At 38.1% G+C, this 25,677-nt stretch overlaps 5 protein-coding genes and 2 non-coding genes across 8 annotated transcripts; 4 read left to right on the top strand and 3 right to left on the bottom strand.

The window, feature by feature from the left end:
• The first annotated feature begins 324 nt into the window (after positions 1-324).
• LOC137956834 (putative invertase inhibitor) lies at positions 325-903 on the top strand. Its single transcript, XM_068804472.1, has one exon. It carries the CDS (start codon positions 325-327, stop codon positions 901-903), a length of 579 nt encoding a protein of 192 aa, XP_068660573.1.
• A 400-nt stretch (positions 904-1,303) lies between these two features.
• LOC137955958 (dnaJ protein ERDJ3B-like) lies at positions 1,304-6,384 on the top strand. Its single transcript, XM_068803198.1, has 11 exons — positions 1,304-1,428; positions 1,498-1,613; positions 1,711-1,859; positions 1,949-2,075; positions 3,981-4,092; positions 4,337-4,453; positions 5,278-5,364; positions 5,544-5,603; positions 5,686-5,763; positions 5,843-5,914; positions 6,027-6,384. The coding sequence occupies exons 2-11, from the start codon at positions 1,537-1,539 to the stop codon at positions 6,180-6,182; spliced, it is 1,035 nt and encodes a 344-aa protein (XP_068659299.1). The 5' UTR covers positions 1,304-1,428; positions 1,498-1,536; the 3' UTR covers positions 6,183-6,384.
• A 739-nt stretch (positions 6,385-7,123) lies between these two features.
• On the bottom strand, positions 7,124-7,195 carry TRNAP-CGG (transfer RNA proline (anticodon CGG)). The gene has a single exon. It is a non-coding gene; the product is annotated as a tRNA-Pro (tRNA).
• Positions 7,196-7,293: 98 nt separating this feature from the next.
• Positions 7,294-13,362, top strand: LOC137956311 (uncharacterized). The gene is made up of 10 exons (XM_068803756.1): positions 7,294-7,358; positions 7,982-8,062; positions 8,143-8,170; positions 8,300-8,382; positions 8,587-8,619; positions 11,751-11,829; positions 11,926-11,978; positions 12,120-12,180; positions 12,335-12,417; positions 12,870-13,362. Exons 1-10 carry the CDS (start codon positions 7,350-7,352, stop codon positions 12,960-12,962), a joined length of 603 nt encoding a protein of 200 aa, XP_068659857.1. The 5' UTR covers positions 7,294-7,349; the 3' UTR covers positions 12,963-13,362.
• Positions 13,363-14,355: 993 nt separating this feature from the next.
• LOC137955283 (uncharacterized) lies at positions 14,356-15,894 on the bottom strand. 2 transcript variants are annotated; one of them, XR_011113136.1, is made up of 4 exons: positions 15,638-15,894; positions 15,023-15,078; positions 14,648-14,873; positions 14,356-14,569 (listed from the first exon to the last, which is right to left on the bottom strand). XR_011113136.1 is itself a non-coding variant. In XM_068802151.1 (4 exons), the coding sequence occupies exons 1-4, from the start codon at positions 15,252-15,254 to the stop codon at positions 14,448-14,450; spliced, it is 480 nt and encodes a 159-aa protein (XP_068658252.1). In that variant the 5' UTR covers positions 15,255-15,291; the 3' UTR covers positions 14,356-14,447. The 2 variants fall into 2 exon arrangements, 1 of the variants encoding a protein (XP_068658252.1); XM_068802151.1 differs by lacking the exon at positions 15,638-15,894 and adding an exon at positions 15,179-15,291.
• Positions 15,895-16,057: 163 nt separating this feature from the next.
• On the bottom strand, positions 16,058-16,130 carry TRNAA-AGC (transfer RNA alanine (anticodon AGC)). Its single transcript has one exon. It is a non-coding gene; the product is annotated as a tRNA-Ala (tRNA).
• A 4,526-nt stretch (positions 16,131-20,656) lies between these two features.
• LOC137956021 (phospholipase A1 PLIP2, chloroplastic-like) lies at positions 20,657-24,453 on the top strand. Its single transcript, XM_068803310.1, has 5 exons — positions 20,657-21,606; positions 21,967-22,521; positions 22,602-22,661; positions 23,189-23,605; positions 23,731-24,453. The coding sequence occupies exons 1-5, from the start codon at positions 20,944-20,946 to the stop codon at positions 24,298-24,300; spliced, it is 2,265 nt and encodes a 754-aa protein (XP_068659411.1). The 5' UTR covers positions 20,657-20,943; the 3' UTR covers positions 24,301-24,453.
• Positions 24,454-25,677: the final 1,224 nt, after the last annotated feature.

Raw genomic sequence — 25,677 nt, 5'->3', positions numbered from 1 at the left:
ATTTAAAAATATCACAAGAATCATGTAATATCTAAAACAGGCATACAATTTAATGAAAACTACGGAGTTAAGGTTGAATATAATTGGAGAATCAATTAATCAGGTAAGAAATGAATACATAAATCATGTAAAAATATTTTCAGATAGAGCCATTAATATTTTAATTTAACGCTTAACCCTTCAGAAATGAGCAAGATAAGCATTAGCTGGACGACGTTAATGTTTTCAATTGGCTTCAACAATATAAAAGAAGGGAGACGAGAAACAAGGAAGTCCAACCAATTACCAGGAACAGGGTTATTCTTAAAGCTCAACCCTTGGGAAATGAGCTCCATTCATAGCAAACGCTTGCTGCTTTTTGTTCTTCTGCCCTTCCTCTTTTCGGTTATCTGTAATACGCCTTCATCAGCTGCAACGGCATCGCCACAGGCTGCGAGCAAACTGATAGACGAGGTTTGTCAAGGAGTAAAAAATGGAGACTATGGCTTCTGCGTCCGCACTCTGGAGTCGGATCCCCGCGCCGCCGGTGCAGATCTTCTGGGCCTTGCTCAAATCTCAATAGAAGTATCGTCGCGAGGAGTGGCAAGAAATCTCGTCCACACCCAGAATTTGCTCCGTTTAGCCAAGGACCCCGCATTGAAGTCATCGCTCAGGAGTTGCCTGGATTTATATGACACGTCATTTTTTTGGATTTCGGAGGCAAATAATTTTCTAAGAGAAAAGGATTATAGAAACGTCATCCTCCGCGCCAAGCGCGTTCATGGAAATGCCGCACGCTGCGAACATGGACTCAAAGCACTCCGCCCTCCAGTCCCCTCTCCTTTAACATCCCAGAACCATGCGGCTGAGGTTCTGGCCCAGACTCTGGGTTCAGCTGCTTATCTCCTGCGAGGACAAGTTTAGAACCAGATGTTCTTTTATTTAGGAAATGAATAAACCATTTTTGTTTTCACTTTTTCCTGACGGCTGCAGTGACTTTTCTTAATTGTTTTATCATAAATTTATTTTATTAATGAATTCAATCTACACTTGTTTCAATATTATAATATCACAAAAATTTAAATTTTATTGTAGTTTATATATGTAATATTAATATAAAAAGTACATTATCTACGTGTCGTGTACTTTCTAGTAGCCGTTTTTTCCCCGTCAACTTCGTCAACCCAAGGTTCTGTGCTTGTCAAAACAACGAACTCAGGTGTCACACTTTTTTGCCACGAGGCGGTTTTTTATTGCTTCAAGGCACGAGTTTTGTTCATCTGATTGGTCGATTTGGTCTGATACACGTCGCTCCCGGGCCGAAAGCTCGTTGGAGCCAACTCGCACGAAAAAGCGAGTGCTGTCGTCCTCCCCCTGTTTAGAAGGAGAAGACGGCGAGGGTCAGAAAGGCGAGGAAGGGTCCGGCGGAGAGCGGCGGAGATCTATTCGGTAATGTATACTGAGTTTCCTAAAGCCTAGCCAAGCCCTATTTCGTGAATTGGGGATCCCACGGTGCAGGTGCAACCTTAAAGAGGCTCATTGCAGAGGCAGACTGCAATGGCGTTTCAGAAATCCGGATTTGGATTTCTACTCGTAATCCTTGTCCTTCTGCATATAATTTCTGTTATAGGAGGGTGCGTTTTGTATTCCTCTCTCTTTTCTCTGTCCCTTTTTGTTTCCTTCCATGTTTGATACTGATGCATTTGTTCTGTTATTATTTTTATTTTACAGAAAAAGCTACTACGAAATATTGCAAGTTTCCAAGGGCGCCTCGGACGAGCAGATCAAACGAGCTTACCGGAAGCTCGCGTTGAAATACCACCCAGACAAGAACGCTGGAAATGAAGAAGCAAACAAGCGATTCGCCGAGATCAATAACGGTATGCTTCGATCTGGAAGATTTTAAAGAGGACAAAATCATTTCCCAGTCTTATAATGTTTGTTTCTTATGTTTCGATGGGGGTATTAGCCTATGAAGTGCTGTCTGATCGTGAAAAGAGGAATATTTATGATCGGTACGGCGAAGAGGGCCTGAAACAAAGTGCTGCCAATGGAGGCCGGGGTGCTGGTATGAATATTCAAGACATTTTTAGCAGGTACATATTCCTAAAATATTTTTCTTAGACTAGTGCATTTCAAGTAATTATTAGGATATTTTTTCGTTGAAATTTTGAACTTTGACTGCTTTGAGGTTGTGGCGTTCATTATAGGATTTTAATCAGAGTAAACACATCTTAGTTTGATCATACGCGTGAAGCTGTGCCTACAAGTTTGACAAAGGGGAGTAGTTTTAGCAAGTACTCCTCTGACAGAGTTCTTTTTTTTTTTTCTGTTTTTTGCTTGCTTGCTGAATTTCTATGGCACTTCTCCGTGTAACACTACTGTCCCAAAGAGCCAAAGACAAATGAAGTTATTTTTTGCCCACAAAAAAACTTAACCAGGCCAGAGAATTTTCTATCTTTTCTCTGTGGCACTTCTATTAGAGACATTGCATACAAATTTTAAAATAAGCAAATTTGATTAGCAGCTACATCCCTGTTTAGCAAGTAAACAAGAGCCTGAATACTGTCTAATCACAAATCATGCTTTAATTGTTGCACTTATATGGCGGTACATATTGGGCATCAAAAGCTTAGGTGATCTTACTTCTGGAGAAATATGAGATATTGTGTATGGAACGAAAGGACGTGAATGCTTGGGGCTTATTAGGAAAATTTGTCTGCATCACTTTATCCTGTATAACCTTCATTTGTAATAAAACATTGGTAATTTCGTCAAACTACCTTATGACCATGCAGAAAACTCCCTCATGTTGTACAGGAATAGGAAAGGATGAGAAAACTTTGCTTTTGGCAAACTTTTGCATAAGTATCATTTTTGTTTTAATGCTCAGAAATATTTTAGTATTTATACCCTGGGTATTGTACAAGATTTTCTTATTGGTTAGAATGATTCCGAGCAAGTGAGAATGCTTTGACTCTAAAATTAGTTTCAAAAAGCAATTAAAAAGTCCGTCTAAAAGCTCTAGTCAAATCTTTTTAGCATCTCTCTCCTCCCTCATTACAAACTCACTGGTCCCTTTACAGATTCACATTTGATCTTTGAGAATACTGGCAAAGGGACCCATCCAGTGGACATGCAATTTCACCTAAATGAAATTTTGTCCTTAGAGAGAGAAACATAATAAAGTAGATAGATATATATAGCTCTAGGTTAAGAGAAGACTATAAAAATTTTAATTAGTTAAAATCCCAAATAGGCATGACACCTTAAAAATCAATTTTAGAATTCATACTGAAGTGGATTCCTTAAGGATCGGAGAAATATTGATAAAAATCAAAGAAATTTCAGGTGAGCTAAAATTACCGTAGGAGGTGAGGGGATGGTCATGTAATACATCAGGAAACTAGATTCTTGGTAGTATTTATGTTTTTTTTGCTTCGATTGTAGTCTCAAAGCTCATTACAACAACTACTACCCTGTATACCCTGTATACCCTGCAAAAAAGTATATGGGCTCTTTAGTTTGGGAAAATTTTCCTTATTTGGTGTTTGATGCTGACAAGTTCATCCTCATTGGCTTTCTAGGGCTGAGGTCTCTAATGCTTGCTGAACTGCTAAACTTCATCCATTTCTTGAGAAACTGCATTTGACACGGATCTTTCACATTGGTGTTTACCTTTGACATCTATATTCCCAATTAAATGCCTGATCAATGCATTTTTCTTAAGCATCTAACCTGTTAACATTTTATTAAAAATTTATACTCTTTTATGAGACATTGATTGTTAAGTCTTAAAGTTTATAGTGATCCATATGATGTTTTCTACTTTTCATTCTTTTAACGTGAGATGCAAGTTAACTGATTGTCAATTATGCAGCTGGTGTTGTTGCTTTGATTCAATTTAACCACCCTCTTGTGAATTAGTTCACCCTTCAACTTGACATTGTGCCCTTCCGTCTTTGTTTGCGATGATTGCTAATATCTTTATCATTTTTTAGCTTCTTTGGCGGTGGTCCAACAGAAGAGGAAGAGAGGATAGTGAAGGGTGATGATGTTGTCGTTGAATTGGACGCAACTTTGGAAGATTTGTACATGGGAGGGTCCTTGAAGGTTAGCCTCCTTTAATGTATATATTCCCCAATTTCTTTCAGCGAAACACTTCACTTATGACTAGAAATGTAGTGATGGGCTTTCTAAAGTGAACTTCCCGAAGTCCTGAATGCTAGTGGAGTTGGTTTTGCTATCACCACAACCAATGTTTTTATCTACTTTTTTCTTTCTTTTTTTATTTGGATGACCTGTTATTTTTATTGTTTCTGTTCTCTTTACCAATAACTCATGAATAATCTTTCAGGTTTGGAGGGAAAAAAATATTTTGAAGCCAGCCCCTGGCAAGAGGCGTTGTAACTGTAGAAATGAAGTCTATCATAAGCAAATTGCCCCTGGGATGTTTCAGCAGATGACAGAGCAGGTATAACATTTTCTACTTGTGCAGTTAAATAATTTTCTTTCTTCTAATAAAAACTTGGATAGTTCCTTTGTTTCTGAAATAACAAATACATTTGATTTTTTAATGAAGAAAGAAAAAGCTACACATGTTGAATCTGTTTTTATGTGGCAAAAGCATGAAAGCAAAGGTTGTAGTTGTTGAATGAACAAGATCAGCCAAAAATGCTGAGCAGTTCCTTAACAAAGCAGGTTTCAGTTTATTAATCCATTAATACTTTATATACATTTTAGAGCAAAAATTACCCCCATGTCCCTTTTACACCCAAGGAGACTTAAATACCCTTTCTATGGTGGTGCCTAACAAAGTCCTTGGCAGACAAAAAAGTTCATGATATTTGAAATATGTATTCCTGAGGAACTTAAAAATCCATCCTTGAGTGCTTACTTAGTGGGTATACCGTAATGGTGTGCTTGAGGAAGCAGTTGTAAGTGTATTAATCTATTGATATTATATGTATTAAAGAGCTATTCTGTGATTAAGAAATCCCATCCCTTCTCTTCGACTGTGAGTTGCACTGATGTGCAAGCAGTCTGTGTATTTTTCGTGATGAAGCCGTTTTTGGCCATCTCACAGTATATGCATCTCCTTCTGATTATGTCCATTTACACATCTGATTTAATTCAATTTTGATCGGTAAGTGTTTGTCAGAGATTTGTACTTATCACCAATTTGTGATATAGAAACTTAGAACTTAATTTGTGGACAATACAAACAAGAATCAATGTTATCGAAAATACAAAGAGGCCAAGGCTTTTCTATATTTAACTTGTCTTCTTTGCTTTTAGGTATGTGAACAATGCCCCAATGTAAAGTTTGAGCGAGAAGGATATTTTCTAACTGTTGACATTGAGAAAGGCATGCAAGATGGACAAGTAAGCATCTGCACCCATTGACATTTTTCACATGTCTATTTTAAGTCATTGTGAAATTTTAATGAGGAAATATTTTAGTCACTTAACCCTGTTCCTGTAGCTCTTGGGAAGGTGCTCTATGGTTATTATATATCTATCTTTCAGCACTAATCGATCAACTAATGTTGGCCTTTTCATAGGAGGTGGTGTTTTATGAGGATGGTGAGCCAATAACAGATGGTGAACCTGGAGATTTGAAGGTCTCTCTCTCTCTCTCTCTCTCTCTCTCTGCTATTAAAAAGTATTCCAAGCTACTTACAATAATTTTATTTCAATTAACAGTTTAAAATTAGAACTGCTCCACATGATCGCTTCAAAAGAGAAGGCAATGACCTGCATATAACTGTGACAATTTCCCTGGTAATCTTTGAACTTTTATGAGTTTAGTTCATAGAAAATTACAATGTGCTGGGACTGTAACCTTTTGAGACTTTTTCAGCTCCAAGCTCTTGTTGGATTTGAAAAGACCATCAAACATCTTGATGACCATCTGGTGGAAGTTGGCACAAAGGTAAGTGTATCATACATATTCCTTTTTAGAAAAAGAGTGACTGCATGGTCTCTTGCTCTTTCAGTTTTCTGAAACTCAAGGACCCTAACGTACTTGCTAAACCTTTTTTCAGGGGATCACTAAACCCAAACAAGTCAAAAAAATTACAGGAGAAGGAATGCCTCAGCATTTTAGCTTGAAGAAAGGTGACATGTATGTTACTTATGAAGTTTTGTTTCCCAGTTCATTGACAGAAGAGCAGAAAACCAAGATCAAGGAAGTTCTTTAAAGATCTAATTGCAGCTGTTACAAATGTACCATGATGAAATTAATCAGGAAGGTAAGCCCTAGGGATTCCAAAGTAACAAGCGATTTTTTGCTGTATTAAATGGTGAAGGGATGCTTTTTGCTGTAATCCTTGCCAGCTCCACTCTGAATTCACTATTGTGCATTTCACCATCCAAATTTACCCAATTACTACAATTTTGTCACGAAGTTCCTGAAGGAAATATGTAGAAATCAGTGTGCCTTTAACTAGGCATTATATCTTCTTTTCTATGTTGTGTTACCCCATTTGATCTTTGAAGACTGTGATCAATGAACTATTAAGTGGACATTATGGTGTTCTAAGCTCGAAATTTTTTTTGCCCAAAAATTGCTCACTGTGGTGACAGTAATTGCTTCAGAATTGTGAAACACATGAAGATCCGTTCGGAAGCAAACTTTTTTGTAGTATATAATGATATTTTGTAGGGATAATGGGCAGTTATAACCACTCCCTCTAGATCACCATAGCTGGAGGTAAACAAATGAGTTACAATTAAGCAAACTGGTTTCGGAGGGGCTGATTTTCTTGTCTAAAAAGAGGGAGAGGGACATGTCTCATCTCTCTTAACTATTGCTGTCTTCCCCTCTCTCTTCCTCTCCCTCTCGCTTTACAATCATGAAAGAAGAAGAGGAACCTCCTTTGTGGCATCATTTAAAGAGGTTGGGTTTGAAACGTGTTTTGTATAATTTTTTTTTTAATTTTAAAACTAAAGTGTAAATGTAGATAGAGTAAAACATTATTGATAATTGATACGATCATCATGAAATTTGGGTAACTCCCTTTATATTTTGAAACTGGAAGAGTGTGGTTGGAGCTATGTTTATATTAGGGAGCTGTGTTTAAAAATTATCAATAAAAATAGGAAAGATTTCTCAAGTCGTATTAAAAATACTAGAATCAACGGGGCGTTGCGAGAATCGAACTCGCGACCTCTCGCACCCGAAGCGAGAATCATACCACTAGACCAAACGCCCAACATAGATAACTGAAATAGATCTTGACTATTAAACTAGTCTTGCTTCAAAATTGCTTTACTGCTTCTTCCGAACTCTTCCCAGCCGAAACAGAATAGAGAATTAGAGCTTGCAGCCCTACTGCTTGGGGTATTCCTGTGATAGATTTTGAGACATGGCAACAGTAAGTTCCTGTCACCTTTTTTCTTCTTTTAATTGACTTAAATCGCGCCGCTTTTGGTAGTTGCATTATCTAAACTCACAAAATATTCTGTAGTTTCCTTTGCATTCGAACGTTTTTTATGGAAGAACCTTTATTTTTTCATATGGTTATCAGAGTATTATTTTCTTGGTTATTGGGTGACGATGATCCTTTTGACTTTCGAAAGTATTGTGACAACTTCGACATGTAATATGCAACTTATGGATTTCCAGACATTGATTAAACAACCTGATAAGTTTTTAGGTGGAATTTATGTAGGCTCTTCAGATCAGTGTTTGCTCACTTACAATTATTTCTCGAGTTTCTGCCTTTTCTTTTCTCTCCATGTGCTCAAGCAATGTGATTTGAGATTTTGAGCTTGAGCGGAAGTTGGCTTTGGGGGGGCTAGCATGTTTATTTCTTTGGCATTTTACTTTTCTTAAACGTTAGTTCACTCATACATAAACATGTTGGGGAAGAGTGCTTGGATTTTTTTTTTCCCATCCTTTCGTTATTTTAGTGTTTTGTTTGAATGGCGTTTTTTATTTGAAAAATGTTGGAATTTTGACATATGGATTAGCTCATCATGTTTCCTTCATATGTAGGTTAGTGGGGTTGATAATACCAATAGAAGGAAATTTAACAAAGAAGAGTACTTGGAACGAGCTCGTTTGCGGGAGGAACAGGTTGGCTTGTATAAATTTAAAATTTTTAGGTCTCAACAAGTACACTTCAGTACTTAATTGTTAATTTACATGTTATTCAGGACCAAGAGGGAAGATTTAAATCAAAATGTGAGTTTTTCTTTTCCTTGCTTTTTTCCTACTTTATGCTTTTCAGTAATGCTTAATTGCCATTGAGAAGAGGCTTATGGAATTCCAACTGATGCTTTTCTTTCTTCTATAATATGCACACTTGCTCAGCAAAAGGACCCCTAGTTCAAAGGAAACCCTTGAAGCACAGGGATTATGAAGTAGACCTGTCTTCCTGTTTAGGAAAAACTCAGGTAACCACTACCAGCTGTTGGATTTTCTTCTCTACATGTGTGGAATTTATTGTTTATGTTTTATTTTTTCAGTTGTTGGATTTCCTTATGCATGTGTATGGAATTTATTGTTTCTTTTTTTATTTTTTCACATAATCCATCATGTCCAACCTAAAGTTGTTTTGCATTCTTGGTCTTTATGTACTTTGGTGTTTCTGGCTGCAGGTTGTTACACCAATAGCACCTTTGAGCCAACAGGTAAATTTCTCAATATTTCCTAGATATAGAATATCTTGTGGTCTTTAAATTTTGTCATTGTGAATTCAGTACCAGAGAATCAGTCATATAATTTCTTGCTTTGGTATGCTGGGATTGGAGGCAGCTTGCTGTTTGAGTTTGTGTGATATGATTGTAAAATATTTTGACTATGGATAAGGTTCAGGAAGATAGAAGGAGAAGTCACTCCCAGGGTATTGGCTTATGACTTTTTGTTTTTAGCAAGGGAGCCCTCTCCCAGTGAGAGATCTTGTCCTTGTTTTGATATCCACTTTTCTGCTTGTTTCGAAACAAGGGATTCTTATTGTAGGCATTGATTCATTAGCTTGTGTATTGAGCTTTATTTATTTGTTTTTTTTTTTTTTTTTAAATGATGAGATGCTTTTAGTACTTTGAGAAAGCTAGAGCTAGATACAAATACATAGTAGATAGGGTGCCCCATAAGGTACATAGGAAAAGGATCTCCAACAGCAAGGAGTTGCGACTTTCTTTGGCTAGCTGGTCAGGTAGACTGTTAGCTGATATTAGAACATGCCTCCGATCTACTTGCCATGAGGGAGAGTGCTGTGAATCTCATCAAAGAGGTAACCTACCCTACTTGGAGGAGCTAGGGTTTTGACCATCCATGCTATTTTTTTTAAATGGCCATCCATGCCATGACATTAGTAGCTTGAGCCTTCTAGTTGCCATTAGTAAATTGAGCCTTTTAGTTGCCACAATACAATAGATTCCTAAATCTGGGTTTTCCATTAAGTCTCAGTGCTGGTATTTCTTGGTTGTACCTCTGAATGATATTTGAGAAAAAGAGTTTGTAGGTCTATAGTTGCTGAATACATTTAAATGGTCATCTTTAAAGATAAATTGTAGGTGCAGTCTTTAAGAATGTTTATTTGATATTTTGAGGTCCTCAAGATTGGATATCATGTTTTCATGGCCTTTGAAGCTCCGTAGTAGCTTTTACTGGTCAGGAAAGGAAGTATACTTAACTGACTAAATAAAAATGTTCTGCTGCTGATAACATTTTGCACATTTAATAGACGACCTTTTTCGAGGAGGTTGAACATCACAATATCTCTTTTGTCAGTGAACTAAAAGTTATACTATCTTGGACTACGCTAATGTTGAAATTATACCACTTTTCCATATATACAGTACTATAAAAATCCGAGTAAATCTACCATGTATATGAAAATGCCAAAAGAGTTTTATATGACCAAAAAAAAAAAAAAAAACTCTTAGTTCTAATCCATATTTCTTTAAATAGATATTTATTTTAGTTCTTCATTAAATGGTAACTACATTTTAAAGACCAAGAGCTGGATATGCCTATTTAAAAAAAAAAGATTTGGATATTTCTTTAATATGTCAAACTGGGACTTTGGGAAAATAACCAGCAGACATTGAACTACATCCCAATTGAAGAGTGTGTTCCTTCTAACGGGTCCTGTAAGAGCAGTATGGTCGATGCATGATTGTACAAGGGAAAAGTTCTCTCCCCCCTTATCATGGGAGATTTTCTTCCCTCTCATGCCAGCTGACAGTGTATGATTGTGCTATTTTTTTGTTTGATGTATGATTGTAATTTCCCTCTTTTTTCTTTTTTAGTTTTGCATTTCCCTTTAAGATTTTTTGTTTGATAAGGTTGCTACCATTCATGAAAATTAAAATGCAGTGTTGCTGAGAGCACTCCTAACATGGAGATTTCTGAATATTTTGATCACTCACATTATTTAATCCCCCTAAAACACATAATTCCAAATGTCTCCAGCCAGGAGTTTGCTTCATACGTGCTACTTGAAGTAGATTTTTAAATATTTATCCTTGAGTAGATGTGCCCATAGGTTTCTAGAATTTGCTAGATTCCATTCAGCTTGAAACATTATGCAGCCTCCATTACCATATATTTACATCCTAGCATTATCTTTTTCTGTATGTTAAAGCATGCGATCTCTTATGGATATATGCAGAAATCTGCTTGATTCAAATAATACTTCATAAGCCAATAGGGTGAGCTGTCAATAGGTTTTTTCCATGTCAAATTTTCTTTTAGCATCTGCAGAACTTGGCACCATAGGTACTATCACATGTTCTGGACCTTGATGGTAGTATTTCATAAGATTAGCTGCAAACTCCATGGGTGTGGTTTAGATGGTTATTTCCACAGTGGAAATTGCTGGATCTTATTAAATCTTTGTGTGACTGTTGATGGACAATCTGTGATTAAGATGGTTCATAATTATTCTGGTCAAATTTCCTTATAGTCAAACACTCAAAAAAAAAAAAAAAAAAAAAAAAAAAAAACTTAATAGTCAACAGTATGTGTTTACAGTTTTGGTTGGTTTCATAACTTTTGAAGACTAAGCCTCCAATCGGGTGATCCTGCAATCCTATCTCATGTTGCAATAATAATTTGATATTTCTGGATGTAAAGAATGTTGGCTTAAAACAACAAAAAGAGGAAAGGAGGAATAGAATGCTGGCTTTCGAAGATTGACAAGAAAGGAGGAAAAGAGGTGTTGGGTGTGATTCTTACCATGACCAGTGATTATTATGTTCTCAGGCCTGTTATGGAATCTATGGCTTATTACCAATCACTGTAAAATTTGGCATTTTCCATATGATGACATCTTTTAATTGGCATCACTGGCAGGCAAACTCTGATTATGGCTTCTCAATTAGAATGATTGTGCTACACTTGGTCTCTAACTTGCCTGTGGTTGTCTTAGTCTCTTGTATGCACTTTTCTCTCATCTATGATAATGGTGCTATTCTCTTACATGTGCCCTATGCCCCTGTTTACTCCACAATCATCACTTTTGACTGCATGTTGTTATCATAACTAAAAGATCTCACACACCCTCCATGCTTTTGCTTTGACACGGATTTGCCTTGCGCTGTTTCAGGGTGAGCCGGGAGAAACGTGCATTTCTTGCACACAGTAAGGATGGAATAGTTCATGCCTGTTCTGAAGTTTCTTACTTTTCAGCTTCAGGGTTTCCTTAAAATTATTATGCCTGTGATTTAAACATGATATAATTTGTGGAGTAACAAGTTGCTGGAAATTGCTCTGGTTGTCTCGAGGAGACTTAACTGCAATTTTGTCCTCTACATAGGCAGGGTACTATTGTTCAGTTTGTGAATGTGTAGTAAAGGATTCAGCTAACTACTTGGACCATATCAATGGGAAAAAGCGTACTTCTCTTTCCTCTCAGGCTCTTTGCCTTTGTCTTCAAGGGCTGTTCTGACTGTGACTTTATTTGATTCTTGTTTTTCTTGATGTAATTTCAGATCAAAGAGCACTAGGTATGTCTATGAGAGTAGAGAGAGCATCTCTTCAACAGGTACCTTTTTATTTGGACAATAAGAAGAAAAAAATCATTAAGAGGGCCCAAGAAGGGCAAAGGGAACAATGGCTGATGTGGTGACTAGTTGGTTATTTTATTTAAAGAAACTTATTGGTCATTTTTTTAATCTCTTTAAAGGTTCAAGAAAGATTTGAAATTCTCAAGAAGCGGAAAGCTTCGGGGAGCTTTAGTGAGCAGGGTAAGCATAGAAAATTTTCTTAATTTTACACGGCTGAATATTCTTTGGGCAATTTATTGTAGAATATTAGCGTGTTTAGGTGCTTTATTTGGATTCCTCTATTGTGTGCACTCATATTGAGGGACAAATGGTACCTTTGATCTTGATCAATCAGATTTAGATGCAAGGATATTGAAACAACAACAAGAGGAGGAAGAACGGAAGCGTGAACGCAGAGAAAGGAAGAAGGAAAAGAAGGTAAAACATGGTAACCCCCAAAGCCTATACTGTGAACCCCCTGCCTGTCATAAGTTTGATGAAATGAGAAGCTAGTAAGTTTTACAGTTACTTGGGATGAACATCTCCTTAAACATGATTTTTTTTTTTATGCATCTCACTCTAATTGGAGGTTGACCCTTGATATGGTATGACACATCACAGTATTTGAGCTGCTGCATCCTAATCAAAAGCATCCAATATAGCCGATAAGCACACATGAATGTCTTATCATTTGGGCTCACGTTAAAGAAATGACCTGTATCTGTGTTTGATAAGCCGATAGACATGCTAGTGGGGGCATTTTTCTTTAATTCCTATAATTTATTTTGTGGATATCATCTCTGTAACGTGATCCTGCTGTGGTTTACATACACCTCAAGCTTGTTTTGCATTTTCCCTCTCTAATTTGTATGTGTTGGCTTTGTTCCCAGAAAGAGAAGGCAGCTGAGGAGAATGCAGAGGAGGAAGATCCTGATGTAGCAGCCTTGATGGGATTTGGAGGTTTCCGTTCTTACAAAAAATGATAGTGTTGAATTGAATAGTTAAGCAAATTTCTAGCCATCCTCCATGTACAAGCTCCATTATATCTTCATTGAATCTGACAGCTTTTGACTTCCTCTTCATTGTGTTTCATTGGCCAGTCAAGTGTATTATTGAGTGTCGAATCCCCCTGGTTTGCTATGCATCTTTTTGTCATTCAGCAATTCCAAATTCCGATTTGATTCAATTCTGGTTTTCTTCTTTTGAATTCTCCCTGGAAAAAAAGTGAGAATCCCGTGGTTCATGTCCTATTGCTTTTGGCTTGGTTAAACTGAAGTTCATGTCCTATTCCAGAGATCTCTCCAATATACTCATAAGATAGGTTGGGAATGATAACAGAATTAAACTTCCTTAATATATTTAATTCTCACTGTAATCGCAGGAAGAAAAATGGAAATTATGAAATACAATTAAACAAGAGAGTGGGTGATGAATTTCAGGCAGGAATTTTTGTACGTTTCAGACCCTGGTGTTGGCATATAGCTTGAAGTACTTAAGTTTGATTGTTTTGTATTTAACAGAAACTTACGCAGCATTCTGAACATGTCTCGAGATAAATCTCATCTTTGTTGCAGACTTCAGTAGAAGTGGCGACATTCGTAACAAAATCTTGAGATCAATCTTGAAGCTGGAGGATGCAACACGGATGTTTGATTCCATGTCTCATAGGGAACCGATTGTTTGGAATCAGATGATTCGCGGGAGACGTGAAAACTGGATTTCGTTTTTTCCGGGGAATGGATAAACGAACTCTCGTCTCTTGGAATTCCATGACCACAGAGTTTCTGCAATCTGGGCATGACCATGAAGCTATGAACCTTTTCAGAGAAATGTGGAATATGGATTTTAAGCCAGATGACGCAACTCTGGTAATAATTTTGCCCGTCTCTGCTCGCTTGGGAGCAGTGGAAATAGGCAAACGGATACATTCTTATGCTGATTCGAAAGGGCTTTCCAAAGTCATAGCAGTTGGGAATTCTTTGATTGACATGTAGTCCAAGTGCAGAGATCTTAAAAGTGCAAGAAAGCTCTTTTACGAAATGCCTGAAAGAAGAGTTTTAGAACATAAAGACTGTATGATTGATGGCAATGGGTTTGTAAAGGAGGTTCATTTTTTCATAAAAAGAAATGCCCATAAAGCCTAGCACAGCCATATACTTAACCAAGAAATCTTATTTCAAGCTAATAAACTCAAGATCTTTGTTCTCGTTAATCCCATATAATTGAACTGATTAGCCATCGAAGATAGGTTTTGAAGTCGGTTTTATGCTTTTATACATCACTTCAGGCAGTAAATTTTTTTTTTCTTCCAGAACCAGACAGGAAAACATTTAGAATTTCGAATACAAGACCTGATATGTTCTTTTGCATATTTCTATTGCACAACAAGCTCAGATGACTAGTGACGATATCAATAGCAGTGACCGGAGCAGAGGCAGATTAAAACATAGTCGTAAACAGCTAAATCTTCAAAGTAAGAAAGCACACCAGAGAACAAACATTGCCAAAGCGCAAAGGGACGTGTACAGAGGACGAAGAAGCTCTGCGTGATTGTCATCATCGAGGATATGTGCAGCCACGTTGAAATTTCCTGCTAAAACATTAAAGGGTTAATGACCGTTAGCTGATAAATCTGCAGTTTCATCATTTCGTCAGTGATTCGTCTTACCTCTCTCACTTGAGTCGCTACATGCGGCGATAATGGTGGACCTCACGGCTTTCGTAGTTATTCCATTGTCGAAGATGAAGTTGGAGAGAATACCATCGACGCAGTTGAGCACGACTCTCGTCTCATCTATGCAAGGTCCGGTACAGTACGCGTCGACGGCTTCCGGAGGAACATTAATCTTTCCATCCACGGTGAGTCGGTAATCTTCTTGGCAGCTTTTGTAAATCTGCATAACGAAAACCAACACGATCACGTTAAGATTCTGAACGACTTCCCATTTGTAGGTTCTGGGTATTTAAAAACTTCTTCTCCATTAAAACGAGTAACAAGGAGGTTAATTAAAGCTAAAACGCAGTTTGGCAAGAGAGAGCCAACCAGACGATTGTTGAGGCAGTAGAGAGCTCTGGTGACGATCTGTGAAGGGATTTGCTCTGCACATTCAGAGACAAGGTAAGATGAAAATTCCAGGAAATGGAACAGAACCAAAAGAATCCAACAAGAACTTTTTTTTTTCTTTCCCATTACACATACGTGAGTGACACAGGGTAGCGACCAACATAATGGCAATGGCGAAGAACCAACTTTTCATAGTGAGAGAGGAAGCCATGGATGTAGGTATTACACTTTGAACGGAGAGATTTCTGTAATATATCCTTGTAACATTACTACTTTTAGGGTAGCCTCGCGTGATTCTACGACGTAAATCTTTATTAAGTTACCAACCGAAATATGGACTGACTTGAAATGCCCTTCAGTAACGAAGAAATGCTAAACAGAGCCTCATCCTAATGAAGAAGAACTGTTTTCTTCCAATTTCCATGACCTAATGAACATATAAACAAGGTCATTTTGGTGATCTATTGTTACAGGGATCAAAGAGTTGGTGAGAGAGTAGATGCTAAAAAAGATTAGAGAGTGGAGAGGAAGATGGCAGTAGGTGCAGTAATCAACAACTTGTCAAGACTTTTCCTTCGAATGGAAATTTCATACCTGGGTTCCCTCTGTAAGAAGTTCTAGATACAGTCACAGAAAGTATTAACCAGTAAAAAAATTACAGACTCGATCATTCTGAACTCCACTTCTGGAATTGCTTCCCATCTTTTATTTGATCAGTCACCGTCTTTAGTCTCCTGTGTTGGTGGGAGCTGCTGGAGATGTGAGGATCGTCAAAAGCCGCGTGGGAAGCACGCGAGGTTGCCTGCAAGACACGATCATTTGGAGATGACAAGCGGTTGAGACTGAGGAAGAATTTTATGACTTGTGTTTCCGAGTAACGAGAGTTGAGTTTAGAAGAAAGGATTTCCAGGTTGCATTCGTTATGGTCATGGTTGTTGGATCTGAAAAAATTGAAGAAGACGATCCAGAAGCTCCCCACTCTAATACCTAGATGTCCTCGCGGGTAAAATGAGTTGGAGATGCGGGGTATCGATCCCCGTACCTCTCGCATGCTAAGCGAGCGCTCTACCATCTGAGCTACATCCCCTATTCTTTTCCTTACAACTGCACACAATTAGAAACATGCAGAACAGGGTCGAGCTAAAGAATTTTAACTTAGTTTGAACTCGAGTTTGAGCCGCGTTTGAACCCCAACCGACTCTTAACACTTTGCATAAAATACATATTAAATAAATTTTATATAAAATTATGCATAATTTCTACATAAAATTGTGCATATTCTTAAAAATTCGATTCAAACCTTGGGTGTGTATAGTCTATAAACTATAATGATATATCTTATTTTATAATATACCTTTTATCCTATTTTTATTAATAATTAAGAGCAAATGTCAATCATTTCTCCTCTCTTTTCAAAGTTTCACTTGGAGTGCCCATAAATAAAGAATTTTTGTTAATTATATTTATTATTTTATGTAAAGATTTGTGTAGATAGACAGACAAACAGCCTAAGAAAGGAAAAAAATTAAAGGTTATGTGAGGATAGGCAAGAATTGGGCAATAGGGTTGGCAAGAACAAGAACAAGACGCCTTTGCCCCTTTTTTTTTAATTACTATTCAGTTTGTTTATTTGTCCATTTAATTTCTAAACTCTAAACCCTAAACCCTAGACAGATAGACAGACAAACGGCCTAAGAAAGGAAAAAAAATTGGAGGTTGTGTGAGGATAGGCAAGAATCGGGCAATAGGGTTGGCAAGAACAAGAACAAGGCGCCTTTGCCCTTTTTTTTTAATTACTATTCGGTTTGTTTATTTGTCCATTTAATTTCTAAACCCTAAACCCTAAACCCTAGATAGATAGACAGACAAACAGTCTAAGAAAGGAAAAAAATTGGAGGTTGTGTGAGGATAGGCAAGAATTGGGCAATAGGGTTGGCAAGAACAAGAACAAGGCGCATTTGCCCTTTTTTTTTAAATTACTATTCAGTTTGTTTATTTGCCCATTTAATTTCTAAACCCTGAACCCTAGACAGATAGAAAGACAAACGGCCTAAGAAAGGAAAAAAATTGGAGGTTGTGTGAGGATAGGCAAGAATTGGGCAATAGGGTTGGTAAGAACAAGAACAAGGCACCTTTGCCCTTTTTTTTTTTAATTACTATTCGATTTGTTTATTTGTCCATTTAATTTTTAGCAAGATGTAGAAATCTCTCCTTTTCTCATTCAGAGGCACCAATTAAAAGGCTGGGGAAGGAGTTTTTTTCTTTGTTATTTCAAGAGGCCGTATTCATATATTTTCGTCAAATAAGAAAAACAAAAAATAATAACCAGAAAAGAAAAAAACCAATCATTTCACAAAATCGAATAATTACTCTCTAATCATAGTTTCATAAATAGAAGATAATAAACAAAAAACAAGAAAACAAATATTTTCACAAAACAAAACCCTTTGAGGAGGAATTTCCTTCAAAATGGAAATAAAAAAGTTAACAGACCTACCTTTTACATCAAATTTCTTCCATGGGCAACACCAAAAGCCAGTTACAATTGATTGATAGATGAAGACGCTAAAGAATAGATTAGGCAAGGAAGAAAATTGACATCATAGTGGGTGAAAAGAGTCCAAATTCGATTTTCCCGAATAAATTGTTTTGATTAGTTACGAAAAGGGAATTTCACTTAAATACCCATTTAAAATAAAATATTTTTAAAAATACCGACGTCATCAAAATATTTCTAAAACTACCCAACTTTGACCGGTCAAATGCTTATGTGTGAAGTCAAAAGCGACACATAAGCTTTGACTGCTTATGTGTTGCCATGTCATCTTTGCAATAAACATAGATCGACACGTCGTCTGCCATATCATTATTTTACCATGTCATCTGCCGCGTAAGTTGACACGTCATTAAATAAAAATTAAATAATCCTCACTGTATTCCACCCTATTGTATTTCAAAATAAATTATTTTAAATACCTTATGTGTCCCCTCCCATCTTTCTCTCTCCTCTCGCCCTCTCGTCGCCCCGCTCGGCCTCCTCTCCTCTCGCCCTCTCGCCGTTGCTTTGCCTCGGCCTCCTCTGGCCTTGCCGTCTCTCCTCTCGTTGTCGTGGCTTGGCCTCGACCTCCTCTCCTCTCCTCTTTCCCCCTCTCCTCTCACCCTCTCACAGCCGCTTGGCCTCGACCTCCTCTGGCCTCGCCCTCTCTCCTCTCGTGGCCATCGCTCAGCTCCTCTCCCCCCCCCCCCCTCTCCCCTCTCCTCTCCTCTCCTCTCCCCCTCTCCTCTCCCCTCTCGCAGTGCCTGCTGCCGTCGCTCCCCACCGCTTAGCCTCAGACTTCGCCCTCGACGCCCCCCTCTCAAAAAATTAAAAAATTAAAAAATTACAAAAATATTTTAAATCAATAATAAAATATTTTAAATTAGTAAGAGTATTTTTTAATTAATTATATATTTATTTTATTTTTAATTATTTTAAATATAAGGTAAAAATAAATTTGATTTTTAAACTCAAAACTAAAATTTTCAAATTTTTTTATTAAAATAAATTTTAAATCGATAATAAAAAGGTGTTAAAATGGTAAGAGTAAGATTTTTTATAACTTATTATTTTAAATATAAGGTAATAAAAAGTATACCAGTACATTTATTTTTTAAACTCAAGTAAAAATTTTATATTTTTTCAGTTATAAATATTTTTAATTGATAATAAAATGTGTTGTAAGATTTTTAATTAACTAATATATATTTTTAATAATTTATTATTTTGTAAATAATATGATAAAAATTATACAAATAAATTGTATTTTTAAACTCTAAAATAATTTTTAGGCTTCGACACATAACATTTATTACTTTTCCCAAAGATGAATGTCCAATATTGTAGATATTAGGTAATAAAAAATGTATCTGATTTTTTTATTTTAAAAAAATATTTAATTTTTATTTCATGACGTGTCAGCTTACGTGGCAGATGACATGGTAAAATAATGATGTGGCAGACGGCGTGTCGATCTATGTTTACTACATAGATGACATGGCAACACATAAGCAGTCAAAGCTTATGTGTCGCTTTTGAATGCACGCATAAGCATTTGACCAGTCAAAGTTGAGTAGTTTTAGAAATATTTTGATGACATCGGTATTTTTAAAAATATTTTCTTTTAAATGGGTATTTAAGTAAAATTCCCTTACGAAAAATTGGAGAAAGAAGGAAGGACTAGAGAGGACTAGAGGAGAGGGAGATTGTGTCACCAATTTTCCCGTATGGACTTTGGAGTTTCAAAAGAGTTTGAAACAAAGCTCCCTAAAATTGAAGGAAAACTAGAAAGGGGGTTTTGGTGTTAAGTAACTAGAAAGCCGGCTCGCGAGCTCGTGAACCAAATCGCTACTTAGTCAAGTTTGGCTCGATTACTTAAACAAACGTGAATTGCCACTCGAATTCGATTCAACATGATTTCGAATCGATCTAAACCGAGTTAAGCTCGATATAATCGCAAACCAGCTCAGTTTAATGCCACCCCTATTTCCCATGTCAAATACAAAATTATAGGAAAAAATACTAAAAAAAACTTTTATTTGACTTCAATTTGTAAATATTTTAGAGGATAAAATCCAAAATTTTACTTCAATCCTCCTATCTCACATGTTACAAGAGATAATAAGAAAATTGATTACATTAAAAATTTTAATATAATTTTTTTATAGTAAAGAAAATAAAAATAGAATAATTTTTTATCACTTTTATTTCCCATGGCTGCATAATGATTTCGTAATGTGAAAATAGCAAACACATTAACATAAAAACCTATTAATGAAGTATATAACATAATTACGTGTAAAGTACAAACTACCACTTACATGTGGTCCTAAAGTTGTACAAGTAAAGTCGTAGCATGAAACCTAGACACGGCCAAGTGAGACGTATCCCTTACTATGTGACCGTGTTTAGGTAAAAACGAATTATTGTTAAAAGAACTCGTCAATCAAAATCTCGTTGGCATTTTATTCAACTACACACATGCATTATACATGCATTAATGTACACTATGTGACCAACCGTAACACCCCCCGGCCGAAAGCCTTTAATGTACATGTGGCTTGGAGACCATGACGGGTTTCAATCACCGCAAAGTTCGCTGCCATTTGTCGTACCGGATTATTCATCACATCGTGGTGGCCCATCGGAAACGCTTGCACGTAACGGTCTCTATGACCCGTTTAAACACTGACCCGCGGACCCGCATCCGCGGCCCGTTTATGCATGTCTTTCCCCACAAACAATCCCAGAAAGCGTCGCCACTTGTCGTTATTCAATTTTGCGACTTTTTTTGTCATCGGATTTTATCCAATCTCGTGCAACGTGGACGGTCGAGATTAAGGACGATTACCTGCATTGTGGAGTTACGTGATTCCGTCTGCCGGTGGGCGCAACCGCGGAATGCAATAAAGATACGTAACGGAGGTGGCTTGTAGGTGATCAGTAACGGTTGACGTGGCTTTACGGGAATATTTCTTTCTTTGAAAAACGTCTTCGCCGTACGCCAACGGCCAACTTCCTCCCCGCCCCGGTGTGGAAAGTCTTGATGCCGTTCATTACGCCGATCTACAGGCGGCCGGCGATCTTTTTAGAGAGAGAGAAAGGGAGTAAAAAATAGAAATACTAAAATCTAACGCTAGAACTTTTTAAAAGTTTTTCGTTTTCCGATGGGTTTAGGAAATCGGTGAGAAACGGCTGGAGCGTATAAGGCAGAGGTCTCCTTCTCCTATTTGTTTTCTCCCTTTTTCCCTCTCGATCGTAGCGAACGTTAACAGCAAACAGGGAGCGAAGACCGGGTAGTTCTCCTTTCAATTTCAGTCTACTTGATTTCTTCCCTTTCTATCGGGGACGAGAGGAAAGGAAAATGGACAGTCTCTGTCTCAGTGGCGCGGGGATCTGCAGGATAACTTCTTCCTCCGGCTTTCCGGTGGGCAGCGGTGTCGATTCGCGTGCACATCCGGCGCAAGTTAAAGCTGTCGGTCGGGGCACCGCCTCTCCTTCTACCAGTGGTAGCAACAGCGTTTCTATGGAATCCATGGTCGATCCGGCAATGCCGTATTCGTTTGTGCGTCCGTTCAGGTACCTTTGGTCTGCTGGTGAGAAGAGGAAAGACGAATTTCTTATAGACGAAGCCGTAGCTAGGGAAGAAGCGGTATATGAAATTGACAAGGTGGAGGAGGAAGAAGAGGCATCTTCCGTAGGGAATAGAGGAGGAAATTGGGTGTTGAAGATTTTGCGTATAAGATCCATGTGGTCTGACAAAAAGAAGAGCAAAAAAGAGCTACTGGAGGAGAAAGAAAAAGAGAAGGAGAAAAAAGGAGGCCTGGTGGAGGAAGATTCGCCTCCGTGTTCCTGCTGCAATGAAGGTGATGCGGATGGTTGCAGAGTTTCGGGCGACGAGGATCAAGTGGAATTTGATAGAGACTCTTTCTCTAGATTTTTGAGGAGAGTCTCATTGGCAGAGGCTAGGTTATACGCCCGAATGTCATATTTGGGAAACCTGGCGTATTCCGTACACAGGATTAAGGTATGGTCCTTAGCTCTTCTATTTCGCTCCTTCATAACAGGATTTTCAAGTTCTTGAGGAAAAAAGGTCTTTCTAATCCTTTGAATTAGTAAATACATGCTAGATGCTCACAAACTTAGTTTCTATTGTAAGGGGATCTACAGATTTGTTCCTGCTATGACGTTTTGAAAAAAATTCTCGTAGATGTGGCCTTTGTTTGATAATTTGACATTTCTATCCGATGCCAATCGTTTGCCTACTTTCACTTGGCAATCTACGTTAGATTTGATGATAGGATCTTGCTTTCGTCATTTTAAATCATGTTAGACACTGGGAAACTGTCCTCTGAAACCTTTTTGACTTATTGTCCGTTTATTTCAGCCAGGAAATCTCCTGAAAAACCATGGCTTACGTTTTGTAACGTCTTCCTTGGAGAAGAAAGCTGAGCTCTCAAATTTAAAAAAGGAAAAGAAATCTGAAACGATTGGAACAGAAAATGATCAAGGGCTGGCACAACTTCAGACTCAGAAACAAGGAAATGAAGGAAAGGAAACAGAAGAAATCTCAGAGGTTGAAAAACAGAAGAAACTGGGATATCGGATAAGTGCCTCAGCAGCCTATCAAATTGCTGCAGCTGCTGCATCTTATGTGCAATCACAAACAAGAAGCATTATTCCTTTCAAATCCTTAGAAAGCAAAAAAGTAGAGGACCCTGTCAAAGATTTTAATGTTAGTAATAATAAAGAAAGAAATCATTTGACAAGCTCTGAGGTGGCCTCTTTTATGGCCACTACAAGTTCCGTTACAGCAGTGGTGGCAGGTAAAGAGGAAATGAAGCAAGCAGTGGTGAAGGACTTGAATTCAGTTCATTCATCTCCTTGTGAATGGTTTATTTGTGATGATGACAACAGTGCGACTAGGTTCTTTGCAATTCAGGTGAACAGTTGTTCCTAATTATATGTACGTTGAATTGGTTTGACCTGTAGGGACTTGTTTAATATTCACAAACTGTGCAGGGTTCAGACTCCTTGGCTTCTTGGCAAGCAAATCTGCTCTTTGAGCCCATCCAATTTGAGGTATGCATAGTTTCTTTCTCTATGATGTTACTGCATCTTTCATAGTGGAACTGAGATTGGTAACACACGTCATGGAATGAGGCCTTAGACAATTTCCTTCAGTGTTTGTTTATTAATAATTAAGAATGGATGCTATTTGTAGTGTCTGTGTATGGTGACATGGGTTGAGTATTGAGCTAAAGTTCTTCTTTGATGGAATTAGTATTGTTTGTCTGGTTAGCGATACTTTCAAGCTCTTCAAGCTTATTCCTAACTTCTACTAGTGGTCCTTTTTGCACTTTGGCAGTGAACTATTCGAGGTAGCTTGCAAACTGGGTATGGTATTAGGTCACTTTGTAACAGTATTAAATAATCATCTTCTGACCATCTCATGTGGGTTTAGTTCTGGGTTTGATTCTGCCACTGGATTCCATTGATGAATTGGATCCTCTTAAATCCAAATTAGGTTCACACTCATAGTTAATGCCATATTGATGCCATGATAATCTGCCTAGCTATCAAAATAACACCTTCTTTTTGGGCTTCAGGGGCTTGATGTGCTTGTGCATAGAGGTATTTATGAGGCTGCAAGAGGAATCTATGAACAGATGTTGCCAGAAGTCCGGGCTCATCTCAAATCTCGTGGAAATTCTGCCACATTCCGTTTTACTGGCCATTCTTTAGGGGGATGTCTGGCCCTATTAGTGAATCTCATGTTATTAAAACGAGGCGAAGTCCCACGTTCTTCATTGCTGCCAGTATTAACATTCGGTTCCCCGTCTGTTATGTGTGGTGGTGAACAACTACTACGTATTTTAGGTTTGCCTCAAAGTCATGTTCAAGCTGTTACAATGCATAGGGACATTGTACCTCGAGCCTTCTCTTGCAACTACCCAGATCATGTGGCTGAGATTCTGAAGGCAGTGAATGGAAACTTTCGTAACCACCCCTGTCTCAACAACCATGTAAGTTCTCAATTCCAAAAGTTGAATTTTTTTTCCATCTTCTGTGTTGGTCCATAATTTCTTTTATCCTTTGTTATCCTGTTTTTGAAGCTTAATTTCTTACAACCTTGTTATGTTGTCTACAGAAACTGCTATATGCACCAATGGGGGAGCTCCTAATTCTCCAGCCTGAAGAATCACTCTCTCCCCATCACGACCTCCTTCCTTCCGGCAGCGGGCTCTATGTCTTGTGTGATCTCACACCAAATCCTGCTGAATTATCTACTCGACTCCGAGCTGCACAAACTGTTTTTTTAAACTCCCCTCATCCGCTCGAGATTCTTAGTGATCCGTCTGCTTATGGGTCTGATGGGGCGATCTACAGGGATCATGACGTGAAGTCATACTTACTCTCAATACGGAATGTCATCCGCCAGGAGCTCAACAGGATGAGGAGGGTGAAGAGGGAGCGCCGGAGGAAATTGTGGTGGCCTCTTGTGGCCCCTCAGGGCGTGGATGCAGGCATTATTTTGGGTCTGAGAACAGAAACAGAGCAGCAGCGACTCACCTTCTCCGGTCTTTTCGAAAGCGGGAAGGAGTCTCTGAGACGGTTCAGCAGGCTCGTTGCATCGCAGCATTTGCACATGCTCGTTGTGTTCATGCTCCCTGCACGTTTTCTGGTGGTAGGGACGTTAACTCTCATCCGTTTCTTCTGAGTTGTTCCTGATTCTTTATAATACGAGATTAGGATGTAAAGAACCACATTCATTATTTTGAAATTATTTCTTTTGGGGTTGGATTGCTGCAACCCTGGAAATGGATATTTCTCTGCTCTTTTTTAGCTGTGTGACAGGTATGAAGTCGATTTTGTTATCAGAAACCAGCGAAGAAAACAGAGGATCTGGTCTTGTCCCTGTCATGGCATATTGGCATGTGCTATTTTTGGAGAAGACAAACGCTTGTTTTCCACTGCTGTTGTGTTTCTTTGAATCTTTCTTCCTGTCGGCTGATTGGCATTTTTCGGTCAGCACAAATCTGAGTGAGCCTCCCTCTGGCGTGGCCAGCCTCTTTGATACCTATCCGTGGCATTCGGGATTGGGTCAAGCATTCCTCCTGGGCTCCAGACACTTTATCTTCTCTTTTGTTTTTTCTAACGTTTTTCAACTGTCCTCCAACACTTTTTGCTACCTTTCGTTCTTGATTAATTCAAACGTGGAGTCTCTCGAGTCCTGATCCTCCGTCGGCCAAATGAAGACAAATTTGATGTGTCAAAAGGAAATTACATGAACGTGGATGGTCTCATTTTTGTTCTACTTCCTTCCGAAGATAGATTGCGGGTCCAGCTTTTCCAATTGGCTGTGCGAGTTTCAGAACGAGAACGATTTGGGCAACCATTCAAGCATGAGCCCTTGCGTTACAGATTTTTTATCTCGCAGATCGAAATGCCACTAAAGCTGATTTTCTCTCGGTCAATATTTAAGATTTCCTAATCCAAACGTTTGTTTAAGAAGTGCAAGAGCGAGACTGCTTTGTTGCTGAAGCTCCTCCCTGTTCACAACTGGGGTTGCTCGACGAGGGCAGTCGAAATCTAGCTTTCCTACCCATTTGCACTCGATCAGACGAACAATCCATTTCTAGAGAACGTGATGAGATGGAAGCAGCATGTTGGAGTAGTACTGCTTACATGCTCCATTTGAATTTTAGGAAGAGTTGAATTTCTGATCCAGACGTGGAGGGCTCTTCCCCTTCATGTGTCAAATATGACAATGGTGATCATGGGCAATGATCATAGCCATTTATTGGACAAGAGCAGTAAAATTTAAAAAATAGGAAATAAACAGAAAAAGAAAGAAGGAAGATAATGATATAATTAGAGTGTCACTGATATAATTAGTTTATGATTTATGTATCTAATTCACTCTTACTAGGGTGAAAGGTATTCTTGTAATAATAATACTTTTGATAACTATAAATACAACTTAAGGGGGAGGGTTTGGACAAGTCTATTACCCTAATTTGGCTCCTCTTTGCTCCTCTCTTCTCCTCCTAAAACCTTCTCTCCACGACTCTTCTTCTTCTTCTTCCTACCGCTT

The sequence above is a fragment of the Aristolochia californica genome, unplaced genomic scaffold, assembly GCF_029961685.1.
Source record: "Aristolochia californica isolate CCGP_79_NKW_82.1479 unplaced genomic scaffold, dmAriCali1.0.hap1 SCAF_2, whole genome shotgun sequence".
NCBI classification, from domain to species: Eukaryota; Viridiplantae; Streptophyta; class Magnoliopsida; order Piperales; family Aristolochiaceae; genus Aristolochia; species Aristolochia californica.
The sequence above is the reverse complement of the archived record's forward strand: the minus strand, read 5'-3'. Positions and strand labels throughout refer to the sequence as shown.

Coding starts and splice junctions, on each gene's coding strand:
- LOC137956834 (XM_068804472.1), top strand. CDS start 325: ATGAGCTCCATTCATAGCAAACGCTTGCTGCTTTTTGTTCTTCTGCCC.
- LOC137955958 (XM_068803198.1), top strand. CDS start 1,537: ATGGCGTTTCAGAAATCCGGATTTGGATTTCTACTCGTAATCCTTGTC. Junction 1,860..1,948: donor ATTCGCCGAGATCAATAACG/GTATGCTTCGAT, acceptor TGGGGGTATTAG/CCTATGAAGTGCTGTCTGAT. Junction 5,915..6,026: donor TGGTGGAAGTTGGCACAAAG/GTAAGTGTATCA, acceptor ACCTTTTTTCAG/GGGATCACTAAACCCAAACA.
- LOC137956311 (XM_068803756.1), top strand. Junction 8,063..8,142: donor CTCGTTTGCGGGAGGAACAG/GTTGGCTTGTAT, acceptor CATGTTATTCAG/GACCAAGAGGGAAGATTTAA. Junction 12,181..12,334: donor GGGGAGCTTTAGTGAGCAGG/GTAAGCATAGAA, acceptor TTGATCAATCAG/ATTTAGATGCAAGGATATTG.
- LOC137955283 (XM_068802151.1), bottom strand. CDS start 15,254: ATGGCTTCCTCTCTCACTATGAAAAGTTGGTTCTTCGCCATTGCCATT. Junction 15,079..15,178: donor CGCTACCCTGTGTCACTCAC/GTATGTGTAATG, acceptor CTGAATGTGCAG/AGCAAATCCCTTCACAGATC. Junction 14,570..14,647: donor TAGCGACTCAAGTGAGAGAG/GTAAGACGAATC, acceptor ATGTTTTAGCAG/GAAATTTCAACGTGGCTGCA.
- LOC137956021 (XM_068803310.1), top strand. CDS start 20,944: ATGGACAGTCTCTGTCTCAGTGGCGCGGGGATCTGCAGGATAACTTCT. Junction 21,607..21,966: donor ATTCCGTACACAGGATTAAG/GTATGGTCCTTA, acceptor CGTTTATTTCAG/CCAGGAAATCTCCTGAAAAA. Junction 22,522..22,601: donor CTAGGTTCTTTGCAATTCAG/GTGAACAGTTGT, acceptor CAAACTGTGCAG/GGTTCAGACTCCTTGGCTTC.